At 42.1% G+C, this 15,339-nt stretch overlaps 3 protein-coding genes across 6 annotated transcripts in view; 2 read left to right on the plus strand and 1 right to left on the minus strand.

Annotated features, from left to right (window-relative positions):
* The window catches only part of shroom2a (shroom family member 2a), a 45,930-nt gene extending 38,810 nt beyond the window's left edge, over positions 1 to 7,120 (plus strand). For 3 of the 4 annotated variants that reach the window (XM_085349037.1, XM_085349038.1, XM_085349039.1), the window contains 5 exons: positions 2,242 to 2,802; positions 3,320 to 3,886; positions 4,532 to 4,703; positions 4,790 to 5,062; positions 6,356 to 7,120. In XM_085349037.1, coding sequence (XP_085205163.1) covers positions 2,242 to 2,802; positions 3,320 to 3,886; positions 4,532 to 4,703; positions 4,790 to 5,062; positions 6,356 to 6,628 — 1,846 coding nt within the window. In that variant the 3' untranslated portion in view covers positions 6,629 to 7,120. The remainder of the gene's footprint in view (positions 1 to 2,241; positions 2,803 to 3,319; positions 3,887 to 4,531; positions 4,704 to 4,789; positions 5,063 to 6,355) is intronic. The other variant, XM_085349041.1, reaches the window with a different exon arrangement.
* A 3,268-nt stretch (positions 7,121 to 10,388) lies between these two features.
* Positions 10,389 to 11,120, plus strand: cldn34a (claudin 34a). Its single transcript, XM_085348790.1, has one exon. It carries the CDS (start codon positions 10,389 to 10,391, stop codon positions 11,118 to 11,120), a length of 732 nt encoding a protein of 243 aa, XP_085204916.1.
* Positions 11,121 to 14,380: 3,260 nt separating this feature from the next.
* On the minus strand, positions 14,381 to 15,040 carry cldn33b (claudin 33b). Its single transcript, XM_085348341.1, has one exon. It carries the CDS (start codon positions 15,038 to 15,040, stop codon positions 14,381 to 14,383), a length of 660 nt encoding a protein of 219 aa, XP_085204467.1.
* Between the last annotated feature and the right edge of the window lie 299 nt (positions 15,041 to 15,339).

Genomic DNA, 15,339 nt, shown 5'->3' on the forward strand with positions numbered 1-15,339 from the left:
GACACTCACTTTTTCTTCAGTTCAGTGGAAATGACGAGATTAAAGCGTCACATTGGGTGAGTTATTTAATACGTATTTGTCTGTTTTAGCCCTAAAGTGACCAAGCTAAAGTAGCAGATGTCATTTATTACACTTTGTAAAGGAATATATCATTTTTAATGGGTCCGTTTATGTTTTCTTTATCTATGGCAGATACTCTAAATTATAAAGAATAATACCTTTTAAAACTTATGGTACGCATGAGCAGGGTTTTTCCTGCTCTTTGGTGGGTGTCTCTATATGTAAACATAATTAAGTCAAGCCAGAGACTCTGTGTTACCTTTATTTAGAAGTTTATGTATTTCTACTGATATTTGGATGTTTCTTTTACCCCCATTTTTAAAACATAAATAAATAAATAAATAATAATAATAATAATGGTGAGATGTGATAGACTTTTACTCAGTCTTTCACACTAAAATGTTACCTTTTTAAAACCTTTTTAAAAAAGTAAATGCTTCAAAATAACTGCCCTGAGACATTAAAATGGCTGTGGGGTGGTGGCACTTGATTATGATTATTTACAGTTTGTCAAAGATGACAACTAAAAAAAAAACTCATTAAAAACTAAAATAAATGACTGTGAAGAATTTAAATAAATGCACCTTTAGGTCATTAGATCAAAATTTCACCAAAGCAACAAAAATAAAAAATAATTAAAAATATAAAATAAGTGGAAGACAAAAGCGACTGTTTCATGAACATTGATAATCATACCTCAGTTTTACATATTTTTATTTTTATTTTTTTACCAGCGTACCACGTTCTCACACTTTGCCCGGTGGAAGCAGTTGTTCATCATGCAACTTGTTGCAGCTTGTATGGGTTCATATTGGGATGTTTGAGTTACGGCGTCTGCCTGTCCACCTGGAGTGGCATTTTATCTTACAATGGCAGATTAAAGCTGCATGGTAAATGAATCAGTGTTGTCTGAATGCTCCACATTAAGGTTGTATTGGAGCATGTATGGAAATGTAATCTGTGTGCAGGAAACCACACTATTACAGCTAGATGTTTGCATGCTTTAATCATGTCTGCGTGATGAAGGCATTCAGACATGATTAAATCAGGTTGACAGTGGAAAGCATGTATGGCGATGCTCTCGGTGTGCTGCTGCTAAAACGTCAACCACTCAGTTCTCTGCTTGGGGCTGGTCCCTCTCATCTCTCTACACACGTGTAAAAAAATAAAATAAAAAAATCGTAATCTGTACCAAAAGCTTTTAAATGGAGCCGAAACCTTCAATTTAGTTTTATGTAGCACAAGTTCACAACAACCGTCACCTAAAGCAGCCTTACCGAAAGGTCTTTAAGAAACCCGAAGAAGTCCAGTCACTTTCTTTCCAAGCTCCCATGACCTGGATCACCGAGAACCAACATTGCTCTTGAAGTTGGACTGAAGTTAATTGGTTGCCGGGTTGTCGCTGTGTATGATCTGGCTGTTCTGTTCACTCACCCATACTTTGTGTCAGTATGTCAGTGCAGTGGCTGCTGAAAACCTTGCTAAATGTTCTGTGGTGCAAATATAACCATGGAAAACCAAAGAGGCAGTCTGTCTTCTGGTAAAATTACATATTAAGTTTATTTTTTGAGCAACCTGGCAGAGGAAAACAGACCAACGGACATCAACTGTTAAGTGACTACATTATACTTTATTATTCCTGTGATAAAAAATAATTTTGCAGAGGCAGATGGGGGGAATCCCCACGCCTCTTCATGCCTCTCCATGCAGCCTTGCAAATCGCACCCAGTATATAATGGCTCTGTTAATGACCTGTTTTCTCTGCACTGCAGAGTCGAATCATACTTAATGATAAACACCTACAAGTTTAAATCTGTTTATAATCACCTTCAGCTCTCTGAAGACCTCCACACATCACGTTCTCCTCCTCCACTGTTTCCACTCCAAGGAGTTAAAACTCCAAATATGAATGAGGCGGGGGGAAAAAAGTGCTCTTCTGCTTCTAGAGGATTATTTATTCCTCTTTGCAGGCTTTGTGGGAACTGAAATATTCCTCCTCAGGCTGCCAGCTGAACAGTTACCCGCAGAAAGAGGGAGAGACGTGTGTCTTGTCGTGCTGGTGTAATGATAGTGGCTGCTGGAGAACAAGGCCCCTGCCACAGCGTATTATTTGATTGAGCTGCTGATGATAGCCCACGCTGCCTGGCTGTGTAATTAAAAGCTTTCCTTTGTGTTCCTCAGGTTCCCTGACAGAGCTCCAGGTGATTGTAAAGTGAGAGACAAGCCTGCAGAGTTTGAACATTACTCAGCGCCACCCCCTCCTCCCATGACGGGAGCAGACCCCGACTGCAGACACAGAGCTGCTGCTGCCACCCTCAGCCACAGACCCACATCTATTTCTCTCGACCTCACAGAGACTGCCCCCCCTCAGCCTGAGGACCACAGTCACACAGACCCGCACTCTGGACTCTGGAGAAAGCCCCCTGCACTAGAGAACCCTCTGCCTCCACCCAGATGCCCAGAGGTCGACTCCCACGAGTCCTCTGCCGGTTCCCAGAGTGAAGGCTTAAACCTCTCTGATCATAACTCCGCCTTCAACCACACCCACGCTGTTAAAGGAGACTCTGAGCAGGGCAAAGGACAAGGGGCAGGACATCATCTCTCAGCCTCTCCCTCTGCGTCCTCCTACAGACCTTCAGGGCTGGCCAGCATGGAGGGGCACCGCTCACCATCTCCTCAGTTTTCCCCACAGAGACTCAGCGACAGGCCTCCGGTCTCTCTTCAGGATGAATTCTCAAACAGGTAACGTTTGGGGGTTTTTTTTTTCCCCACACATTTCAAAGCTGCACAACATTCTGAACAGCTACTGTAACTCCTCCGCTCATCGCGTCTTTATGCTTCAAGTACAAAGGGGCTCATTGAGAGTCGCTGCCTCTGTAGAGTCAACATGTGAGTGCTATCAAGGCACAGTAAATTAGAGGGATTCTCTGTAGTTCAATTCAGGGCACAAGCAGTTCTGAGATTATTCTGCTCAAAATGTAAACGCCTCCATTTCTTAAGCCCCAAACATGAAACTGTTTGTTCATTTTCTTGATTCGGACCTAATTGATATCATCTGTAGCAAACGTATGACTGTACAGTACCACAGAAAGTGGTGGGAGGAGTCCAGAGGTCTCGGATATCTGAGCACACTGGGCATGGAAAAAATCTCCTCTGCCATCATGCAATGAAACTTTAAATCAGCTCATGGCTGAGAGAACCACAACAGGACGTTTTCTTCTTGTCTAAGTGGAAATTTTCTTCTCTCTCTCTTTTGCAGGATGGAGCATGTGATAGAAAACCAAAGCTCTGCAGTGAGGAAAGTGCCCATCAGGATTGTGCACTCGGGAGGAAATGCAGAGAAGGAAAATACACCGTTTTTGCAGCACAGCAGCCCCCCTGCCATTGAAGCCGAGGGGCACGCCGTGACTCGGCTCGGCAGCCTCGGAGCTGCAGGTCAGGACTCTGTCTTCTGCGCCTTCACCAGGCAGAAGGAGCCCGATGGGGTCCCACACCCTCAAAAGCAACAGATGCCCCAGAGAGACACATACATGACCACTATAGGAGATCACCTCCAACCGCCGCCACCCACAGACGTGTCCAGCAGCAATAAATTGGCGACAAACACAGGAGTGTCCAAGGCAGAGGATCAGAAAAGAGAGGAGCTGGCCAGGGACATCATGGGGAAGGATAAGTCACTAGCAGATATTCTGGATCAGAGCAAGATGAAGACCACAATGGACTTGATGGAGGGCATCTTCCCTCAAGGGGAGCAGCTGGTGGAAGAAGCTCACCAGCGCAGGAAGGTGCAGCCGAAGCAGACAAACTCCCGGCCCGCTGAGGAAAGGTGAGCATCGAGGTCATCCATAGGTGCTACTCGTGTATGCTGTCACCAGGGGGCAGTGTCAGAAGAATGAGGAAGAACCGGGCTGTTGGTTCTTTAGCCTCGTTCCACTGCAGATAAGACGGCAGAAATGATTCAATCATAATGGAGTGGAACTGACCACTACCAACAGCGTCTTTTAATTTTTTAATTTATTTTTTTATTTTTAATTTGGTGAACTTGTCTTTCACTTTCATTGGCTGAGAAGCTGTCTTGAACAATCAACTTTCAGGCCTTTCAGTGCATCTCTGACACAGTTTTGTTTTTGGTGTCACTTCATGTCGCACTGGTAGCGTTTTAGGAGCTTTAAGCCTGTACTGGATTTTTTTTTTTTTTTTTTTAAACTGAAAAAACACCTCTTGTATCCAACTTCCTGTCCTCCTTGTCTTCTCTGCACTGCTTCATGTGTTTGTAAAAGTAAATTATTGATGATTATAGAGTCTGCGTGCAGGCAGAATGCTGATTGGTTGAAAAGTTGGCTTGAACAGGAAAAGGAGTGGCAGCTGTATTAACTACAAAAGGGAAGAAGGATGGAAAAAATCCTCTTGTGTGATAAAACCAGCAGGAGAAGCTCAGACGGCAGATGATGGTCTTTTAATTTTATTTCAGGGAAAAGGAGGACAACGTGGCAGCAGCTACCTCAATGGTGACCAGCTCTGCATATTACAGCACATCTGCTCCCAAAGCTGAGCTCCTTATTAAGATGAAGGGCATGCAGGACCAGGAGCAGGAGGAGGAGGACTCTGAAGATGAGCTGGACAATGATTTGGCCAATAAGAAGGTACCAGAAACCAGTGTTTGCTTGTTAAAAAGCTTTACCCTTCGCACTGTTTTGGACTAATCTCTCAGCTTCATCTTTTTCTGCAGCAAGAGCTGATCGACAGCCTCAGCAAGAAGCTCCAGGTGCTCCGGGAGGCCCGGGAGAGTCTTCAGGAGGACATCCTGGACAACAACGCTCTGGGAGAAGAGGTGGAAGCCCAGGTCCAGCAGGTCTGCAAACCCAACGAGCTGGACAAGTTCAAGATGTTTGTGGGGGACCTGGATAAAGTGGTGAGCCTTCTGCTGTCCCTGTCGGGGCGCCTGGCCAGAGTGGAGAACGCCCTCAACAGTCTGGAGGAGGATGCTACGCCAGAGGAGAGGGTGAGCAAACCTTCAGGAATTACTTTAGATAAAGTTCCACTTCAGGCACAAACAAGTGGTGGAAAATGAATAAAAGAAGCTCAGTGTGAGTGTTCAGCTGGAAAAGGTCAGTTAGTCTATTTCATGAAGCCACGCTAAACTTGACCTGCTTGCTAAGAAAATTTTGCGAGTTACATGCGATTGAAGTACAAAAGAATTTACCATATGCACTTTTTCAGATTTCCTCCAGTAATAAAGCATTCAGGGTACCAGTGCTCATTTCCGTTCCTCTGCATCAGGGATGTCAAACATCACGGTCTGCATCCAGCCCACTTTAATCAGTGATATGTCCTCTCTGCTGGTGTACAGTAGTTAAACTACACATTTAATCCCTGAGTTTTCTTATATATAAAAAAAGAAGTGCAATTTTAACAGAAATCTGTCAATATAACTCTTTGGGCTTAATTTTAAAGAATTAAATGTTTATGACTTAATTACTTTGGTGTAGTATTAATGGCCGTGGAGGAGGTCTTTATCAGTAACTGCAGGAAAAAGTACAAAACTTCTGAAAATGGAGTTAAAATCCAAAATCTCTGTTCTCTGTCACATTTCCCAAAGCCATCCAGTGGGTGGGACGGAAGTCTTTGCTGGGCTGATTCTGGCCTCAGCGCCTTATGTTTGGCACCTGCTTACATCAGAGTTGAAGATAAAACGCTGAACAAAAGCACGATTTTGGCTTTGCATTGTTGTTACTTGGAGTGGGTGTAATTGATTTGGTTTTGGTGTTTAATATTGTTTTTCAGCCCTGAAAATTTTGTGTCTGACTCCATTTTATTCATATTAATTTATGAAAGCTAGAAAAGGTAGAATTTTTTTAAAGCTGTCCTTTTTTAAATATTTTTTTATGTACTTTGAGGGCTTGTAAATCTATTAAAACTATTTTTTTAATCATTATATGAATGGAAAGTTTTGCATGGCTTCATAAAATGTTTCAGTTATTGTATTGAGTAAGTCAGATTTGACTAATACTATATGTATAAATAAATAGGCAGTACTTCAGAGGCTCACACAGGATGCAGCGTGTGCTGGGCTCACGTGAGGACAGAGGACAAAGGAAAGTAGCTCTATCCTGAACCCTTTGTTCTCATTACATCAGGAGCTTTAAGGCATCTGTGGAGCTACTGGAAGGAAGATCTAACAAGTTGAAGCTTTTCTTTGATGGAAATTTATTTAGATGTATCGATACCAAGTGAATAATTTGATATGGGATAGTTAATATACATCCTTTCACACTCTCTCTTTCTTCTTCATCAGCGTACGCTGATTGAGAAGAGGAAGCTGCTGATCCGACAGCACGAGGACGCAAAGGAGCTGAAGGAGAACCTGGACCGCAGAGAGGGTGTGGTTTACGAGATCCTGGCGAGCTACCTGCAGGAGGACAGCCTCGCGGACTACGAGCACTTTGTGAAGATGAAGTCGGCGCTCATTATCGAGCAGCGCAAGCTCGAGGATAAAATCAAGCTGGGCGAGGAGCAGCTGAAGTGTCTGATGGACAGCCTGCCCATAGAGCAGCGGCTGGCCCTCTGAGGAGGACAGACACTGCTGGGTCTGAGAGTCACGTGGTTTCGGCTGCACATGAGCCCTGTGGCCAGCAGATGGCGGCATAGTTAAGAAAATCTGCACATAAACAGCCTATTTGGTGCATTTTCCTGACTTTGTGAGCATGTGTGTACATCACAACCACAAAAAACTCCACAAAACTTTCTTTTTGTAAAGATGGTGGTATTTTTTGGGGGGGGGGGCAACCAACCACTAATGCCCTTTTATGATATTTTTGCTTTGTTTCTTATGATTTATTTTTATTTTTTTTTTAGTAATTTATTATAGCCTTTTGAATCTGGAGGAGACAGTATTTTATCTTCAACCGATTTAGCTGATGCGTGCTACACACTGAGCATTTAAGAGTATTTATCAAGTATAAATGTCACGAGATCTGTCAAATCTGGCTAAATATGTCAGTAAATTCATCATTCTTTACCTTTTACACTCAAACTAGTGGCCTTTTTTTTTTTTTTTTTTTTTAAATAAAATATTCGTGCCCCTGCTTTCCTCACTGAAGAAACATTTCCTCGAGATGAAGATGCACGCACCTGCAGAGAGAGGAGAGTGTTTAACATCACTAAACAGAAGCAGCACTTGACGTCCAGGCTTGATTGGTCACATTTGAAGTGCGCCGAGAACCACTGCACACACTCTTCAGTCCACTTCTGCAGGTCGCATTATTCAGAGCGCTTTTTAGATTTATTCACAGGCAGAAAAGTGTAAAAATCCACAGGATGATGTCACCATGTACATGTTGACCAGGTGTTTCTGTTTCGTCTTCTCACGTCACCGCGGTTTTGTTTTTCATGGTGCAGAAGTTGAATCTCAACACTAAAAGATGTTCAGATTGATGATTATGCAAACAGATATGGATAAAGAGGTTCTTTTTTTCTTTCTTTTTTTTTTACCTTGACCTTCAAATTTCAGACTCTATGGATTAAATCTGTCTCCCAGATACTGGAGAACTTTTTTTTTTCCCCTGCACATTTCAGTTTGTTACAGTTTCACACACTTCGTGCACTTCTACATCCTAAATGTCTTAAAAACGTTATCAGCTGTGCTCCTTTCTGTCAAATAAACGAGTCTGCTGTAGAGTCTGACTGAGGTCTTCTTCTCTCTGGTGTCATTCATTAACTCCACCACACCTTCCTCTCTCTACTGATAAACACTCTTACATAGCAGGGAGCGTATTTAACAGCCCCTTCACGTAACCAAAGCTAATCACACTTCATCGGAAGGATTCGATCTTTATTAATAAGGTGAGACGCATCTAGGTGAGTCAAATAATTAAATATTATTAGGAGTGGTTTAAAGATTTGAATGAATAATCATTAACTACAGCAGTGCTGGCACAGACGGTATGTACGGCTACAATAAAACGAGCTCTTTCCTCGTTTCTACTGTAGCTTTGTTCCTAGTTTCACAATAACTGGCAGAACTCTGTTTTTGAAACATCGGAAGGTAATGTCTTTCTCCTTAACGTACTGAATCTGAAGATGTTAAACCGATTGTATCTTAGCAGAACTTAGTCGAATTAGTGACCTAAAGTGCAGATGTGTGGCTTTTAGTGCTGTCTGTTATTCTTAAATATTAATAACCTGAATATTTGTTAACGTATGCTTAATGCCTGTGCTTTATTTATAGCTGCTTTATTATAAAAGTCAATCAATGTCCACGCTGTTAACGTAAGAAAACAAAGACTACCTTTAAGAACGTGTGCAGTAGTTCAGGGTGAGCGGAGTGAATAAAAAGCGAAACTACTAACTAATATAATAACATGTAATTAATGCTACATTATCTTATACATATAAAACATTTTTTTAATGTTTTGCTGTCTATTCAAAGGGAACGTTTGCATAGTTATCAACATATCTCCAGCAACAGGTTAAATATTCTAATACACTGACTTCAGTCACTGATTAGTTTCTGTTCTCTGTATTTGGCATGAGAAGATGTTTCTGCTGTAGCCAAAGTTAGGACACGCTCACATTAATATGAGATAAACTAAATTATAATTTGGGAGTTAAGAGAATAAAAAATAGTAATAACAAGCTGGAATTAACTGAAGGTTTAATGGGAACGGAAAGCTTTTCACATAAGTGGAAAAACATTCGATAAACAGAAAGGGTTTAAATTATGAATATAAAAGTTAAAAGTAGTTGGGGGGTTTTATTTATACCAAATGAGACTGTAAATATGTGTTCTATCTCTCATGTAGTCTTGTTCTTGTTGACCTGGACCTGAGTGCAAAATTTAATTTTATATCCTGTTCAAATGACAATAAAAATCCTACAAAAATATCATTAGCAGTTGAAATGTTTCAGGCTTGACAAAATCATGGATAAAAGGTAGAAGCTGTGAGTTAACAGTTGATATTTTTATCTGAGAGCATAGATTAAAAGATCAAATCGATGCCTGATAATATGGACGAACAGGTTAGATAAATGTTTATTACGGTTTTTCTCAAAAGTTTGAACACATTTCCAGAACCTGTGGCTCAGTTTCACACAGCTCTAAACATATGATCCTGGTCAAAAACTCCTCAAGTATCTTGCAAAATAAAATGCAGCAGTTTTCACCTACAGCGTGTATGTATAACGAGAAACACTACATAGAAAATCAACGCACAGATACAAAAAGTTCACAGCAATATTTAGAAATGGTTCTTTATTTGTCAAAGTGTTCACCTGAATTTTTTTTTTAAAGACACAAACTGCAGTGAAAAGGAAACTTCGCACTCCATAAATGTTAAAGAGGTAAGTATTTTTCAGTTGCATTGAATAGATAGAATAAACTGTAGGAAACTAAACAGCAGAAAGCAGAAGAGAAAGAACCATTTTAACATAAACCAGTGACACACTCCGTGGCCTGATCAACCCTGGCAGGGCCTCCTTGGATGAGGGTGTCTAGTGATAATGGCCGAAACACCCAATGAATCCAAGGTCCACTACTGACGATGTGTCCCAAATTTTAATATGATCATTTAGATCAGATCTCTAATCCCTAAACCTAACCAAGGAAAAATGGCAGATTAGCCTGGGTAAAAGAATGAAAGTTGAGGCACACAACGATGTTTGCCGCTGGTAAAGTTTCTGGGCTGCTTTTCCTCATAACAGCCATCCCCCAAGGTTTTCTCCGTTAAAGCAATGCATTGTCAGGGATTGTAACATCTAGTCCTTTACTGAATCAGTTGGACAAGCAATGAGTTAAAATATTTTTTTGAGTGTTCAATAAACATAATAAAGAGCGACACTTGAAGTAGTCATTAAAAGTAATGGAAAAATGAGTAACTTCATAAATTATTAGCCTTAAAAAAACGAATCAACGTATGGTTAGCTAAATGTAATCACTAAAAAAATGATGAGATGAACCTGGTTCAGGTCTAGTTTAAAATGAGTTCTTTTATATGGTGCTAATTCTGCTGCATCAGCAAACCACTTTGCAACCCAGCTTCTAGCTTTCATATCATACCACTGTCTTCATGTACCACCAAGTTTAAATGACTGCAGATGGAAATAATATGCTGCCTTAAATGTGGTGACCAAACCCTTTAAAGGTTCCCTCAGAGCTCTTTTCAAATCAAAATACCCTTTATGAATATTTAAGAATAATGCCGTAGTCTTAACTTGTACATGAGAAGCGCACAGGTCATCTTACCACGGCCCTGTGTGTGTTGTTGTTTGCAGCAGGAGTGATGGCTCCAGCGATCGGTCGCTCTGAGAATTAGTGGTCAGACTGGACAACAATGCTTTACCTCACTCACACGGCTCACTGGCAGTTCCTGGGCCTGATAGTCGGATTCCTGGCATGGATCCTCACCATGACCACCGCCGGCCTCAACGAGTGGCGTCTCTGGCGAGTAGGCAATGCGTCCATCATCAGCTCGAGCGAGGCCTGGGTTGGTATTTGGAGGACGTGTTTCTACAGTCATGTCCTTCCTGATATGGAGAACTGTCGAAGCATCAGCATATCGGACAGCTTTCTTCCCGTGGAGATCCCTGTGGCTCAGGTGCTGATGATGCTCGCGGCCATCTTTGGCCTTGCCGGGAACATCTGTGCTACAGTGGCGGTGAGGATGGCCTACTTCTCTGTTGAAGATCGCAGGAGCATCAGGCTAGTCTTCCTGCTGGCAGGGGCGCTTTATTTGCTCACAGGGATGTCCTCCTTGGTGCCACTGGCGTGGAACATGAACTCTGTGCTGAAAAACAGCACCATAGACTTTCCTCCTGAGTTCCAAATCCCTGCTCCTCCTGTCAGCCAGCGAGTTGGCTCAGCCATTGGAGTGGGCCTCTGCGCCTCCATTGCGACACTCTTAAGTGGCCTGCTTTTCCTTTGCTACAGGTACGCTTGGCGGGCCGTGAGCACAGCGGGCCCTGGCGACCAGCTCAATGGCCCCTGGACAGTGACAACACTGCCACGCAAGTCTGAACTGGTAAATAGAGCAGGCATGGATAACGCTGCCTTTCACAGTGAATAAAACTCAACAGAATAAAATCTATGAAGGGAGACTGACTTTAGGGCTTTTTGTTTTGTTTTGTATTTTTTAAAAAGAGGCTAGGTTTGATACTAGAACTAAAAAAAAAGACTGACTTGCCATATCTCAACCAGAAAACCAAAACAAAGAGCTAAAAGATGCTAAAATTCCTTGTGAACATACAAGGGATATTGATCAATTGTACTTTTATCATAAAAACAATGATTTCATTGTACTGAAAATAAAAGCCAGTGACTATTTACCCTATAGTTTCTATTTTAGGTTTATGTGACTGATTGAAGTTCAGGGATGGCTGCTTATCTACAAAAGTAATAATAAACTTTATCTCTGTTACTGAGTAGTGGTGTGTATGTGTGTGAGTGTGTTAGTGGCCTCAGCTTTTATGTAAGAACTGTTACGATCAGTGTTATTGCCACACAAGCCCGTGGGAGGCGACATAACATTTCAAGGTGTGGCTTCTTAGGAGTCCTGCGTGAGGAGGGGTGAGAGTCGGCCAGGTTGACCCGCACACGTGACCTGGGTAGGAGGCTGACGAGAGCAGGCATGTGAGCGTGAAGAGGGGGCTGCTTCATTGGGGTGATTGTTACCATGGAAGGCACTCATACACACACTGGCCCTGTGGCTGGCTCTACCTCTCTGGAGGCGGCTAGCTGATGGAGAACAAAAAGCCCTCTTCAGACAAGCACAGCACTCAGAAACGCAAGGCTCAGAAGTGGATGACCAGTAGAGCTGCTTTAAATACTGCAGAAAACTACTATTTGAATTAGGTGTAACCAAATTTTATTATTAAAAAAAAACAAAAAACAGGCCTGTAAAAAGTAGTAAATAATTATTTGTCTAAAATGTTCGTCTGTCTCCACAAACCCTACCTACCTATCTCACTTGTGCTGTACATATCCTTTAGCAGATAAAGCTGTTGTGCTTTGTTCTCTATCTTTATCATTTACGGTGTTTTATGGAGGAAAACTGATAAGAAGACTGATTGCAAATGTGTCATATCAAAGTCTGTAGAATTAAACCCAAAGGTAACCGCAGCTGGATAACATCTCACCCCATAATATGAGATTTTACTTGCAGAAGATCTGGAATAAAACTCTAGATGAGCAATTATATCTTAAAGCCGCTGTATTTTCCTGAAGAATTGCCACAATACCCAGTGGCAATGTTCAGTAATCAAGACCAAAATCGTTTTATTACTCTGTGCCTGTTCACGTGTCGCCAGCGGTGGAAAAAACGTTGTCTCAAAGTATTGATTAGCGACTGAAATTGATAGCTAAAAGCCTTTAGCTATCACAATTACATTTGTTTTCTTATATTATTACCAATTAAAACTCTTACCAATGAATTAAAAGTTGAAATACGAAGCTAAAAATGCAGATAAAATGTTGTTAGCTAAAAGGATAGATTAGCAGTTGAAATTGTTAGCTTAAAAAAAAAAAAGCTATTAAACTGTAGTTATAAGCAATTGATGATTTAAAATATGAATAACTTAAAAAAATAAATGAAAGAAAGGCTAAACGTAATACTTAATAGTAAACATCTAGTATATAGCATTTTTCTCAAAGCCCACGCTAAGGTTCCGGTATTTACAGAAGGAGATTTCAGGTACCATGGATGTGCTTTTCCTTTTTTTACTTTAACTACACTTGGTAGTGATTCCTGTGCAATTTTGTATTTTGCTGATATTTATGATATTAATGAACTGATATTCTTTATATTTAACTGTGATAAAATATAATTATTGCTATTTCACAGTTGCTGCTTCAACACTTTACCAGTAAAATCGAAACATCAGGTGCAGAAGATAGTTAAATGGTTTTGTAAATGGTTAAAATAGAAAATCTTGCTCAAGAGTGACTCATGTATTGCAAAACTTTAGTTTCCATCATCTAACATTGAAACAGAAACTTGGATGATCTTTATCTCCATCTGAACTACCAGAATGGGTCATGATTTGGGTCATGTTTGCTTATCAACCCATCTACACAGGTTTGTTTATTTGCAGTCGGATGCATTTAGAGTAAATTATTCACGACTACAAGACATATAATTTTCCTTGACGTTTCAGTGGCATTTACAGTAAACAAAGCAAAAAGAAAATATCTGCAGCTATTTTTATGCCTCCCTGATGCCCACACATAGGGAGACTATGTGGCATCGGAGGACAGGATTGTCCCTCTCAGTGGGCCTCAGAACCACCTCTTCAGGAGCAAAGTCTGGCATGTCATTGGCACCTCAGGTAACATATGCTCCTGTGACAACTTCATTATCTCTCATTAGCTTCATTCTATAAGAACTAACTCCACAGACATGCACCAACCATGGAGGTTTATAAATCCTCATCCTCCCATGCAATAACACATTATGTCAATGTACTTTGAGCGTATGTAAATGACACAGACAGTTATGGATGGCAGAGCGCGGTGGCACCCTCTGACCTCAGCAAATTTGTGTAATTATGTCAGCTTGTGCTACATTCTTCACAGTACACAGTGCCCATTAATGCGTTCATTAAACACAGCTTAGCTCAGCGAGTGACCAGGAAATCTTGTGGAATTAGACTCAAGCTGTGTTTCCACCGCCGCAGACACACCTGACAAACCAACGGACAGGTTTTTAGTCCCATTTGGTCGCCTGAGAGTCACAGACGAGCAGGGGGGGCTGATGAGGGATTGAGGAAAAGAGCAGCCATGTTTCTACCTCTGACATAACTGGAGTCAAACCTGCTCATGGCTTCAGAAAACATTTTAACAAATACAGGAAATTTACCTTTTTTAATTAAAAAAAAGAGCCATTTTTCACCAGGATTGCAATGAAATTCTTTATGTGAATCATCTCAGTGTGCAACTCAAGAATAGTTTGTGCTTTAAGAGTTATTCTGTATGTTTACAGACTAATAATTGACAATTACAGCATTTAAAAAGCTCAAGAGTCCTGCTAAACAGGCTTGAAATTATATTTTTCTTGTAAGAGAAAAAATTTGAAACCACTCCAGAGTAATGGATAAAAAGGCCTTTTATAAAACATTTCTTTATAAAATAGATTTATTCTTGCTGATCACAGCAGATCGTCTTATAATGTGTGATTGTGCAGGTGAGTCATGTAAAAGGGCTGAAACAAGGTGTAAATGTCACCATCGTATGTTGTCTCGGTGGTTTACATCATTGCTGTAAAGCGGTCCGACGTGCAGATCTACAGGTGATTGTGTTGTGATTTCAGTCTCTACACAGGTAAATCATCTGTTAAACGTACTCTGTGCGCTTCCTGTAATTTACACCTGTGCCCATCACCTGGTACCGCCGCTGCAGCACAGGCTGAGGCTCCACCTGAGAGCACGAGGACGAGGTGATCAAGATCAGGCCGGCAACTATGAGGAGAAATCCTGCTGCCCAGCCGCAGTACAAAGCGTCTCCAAACTCCCACCGAGGCACCACGTCAGGCACTTTGTCATCAAAGAAATGCATCACTGCTATATGTGCCATATAGGACACGGGAATCAGACACAGAACCCCAGAAACCATCCCGAGCACCCCTCCCGTGATGATTAAAATCCTCTTGGTTTGTTGACCGCTGTCCTCTTTACAGCTGTGGACCAAGTCAAGTCCAGGTATTCCCACGAGAATTCCCAGCATGCCCACAGCGAGGGCAGCACACATGAGGATGCGGGCCAGCTTGAGGTCTGTGGAAAGGCCCAGCAGGCTGTCATAAGCCCTACACTCCATCCCTCCAACGTCCTGGACCACGCAGGTCTCCCACAGGCCCAGCTCGTAGCTCTCCACAGGCAGCAGCGCAGTGCTCATGGTCAGCCACTGCGGTAAGATAGTGGTGGTTAAAGCGCACAGCCATGCTCCAACGTAGACCAGCATCCCCAGCAGCTCCAAAGCGCAGGCGCACGTGTCCATGTTTCTCTCCCCCTCTCTCTGGCCTCCACGCTTGACAGAGCCACAAGAGTTCTTCTTCTCCTTCTCTGGCTGCACTTCAGATGGAGAGGCCTGTCGCTGTACAGTCGGGACAGGAACTGCTCAAAACACCTGATAATTAGAGTTGACCGCTCTAGCTCTGAGGCTTGGAGTTCGTTCTCAAACAGTTCCCACTCAGAGGAGCACACATCTTCTGCTGCTGGAGGGAGAGGGGGGCCCGCATGGCCCTCCCCTTTGTGGTCCTCCTGCTCTCGCTGCTGTGCCAATGGGCAGCAGGGGCA

Source organism: Diplotaxodon limnothrissa, linkage group LG23, assembly GCF_057381915.1.
Source record: "Diplotaxodon limnothrissa isolate DT_005_m linkage group LG23, D_limnothrissa_male_GT1.1, whole genome shotgun sequence".
Classification (NCBI taxonomy): Eukaryota; Metazoa; Chordata; class Actinopteri; order Cichliformes; family Cichlidae; genus Diplotaxodon; species Diplotaxodon limnothrissa.

Coding starts and splice junctions, on each gene's coding strand:
- cldn34a (XM_085348790.1), top strand. CDS start 10,389: ATGCTTTACCTCACTCACACGGCTCACTGGCAGTTCCTGGGCCTGATA.
- cldn33b (XM_085348341.1), bottom strand. CDS start 15,040: ATGGACACGTGCGCCTGCGCTTTGGAGCTGCTGGGGATGCTGGTCTAC.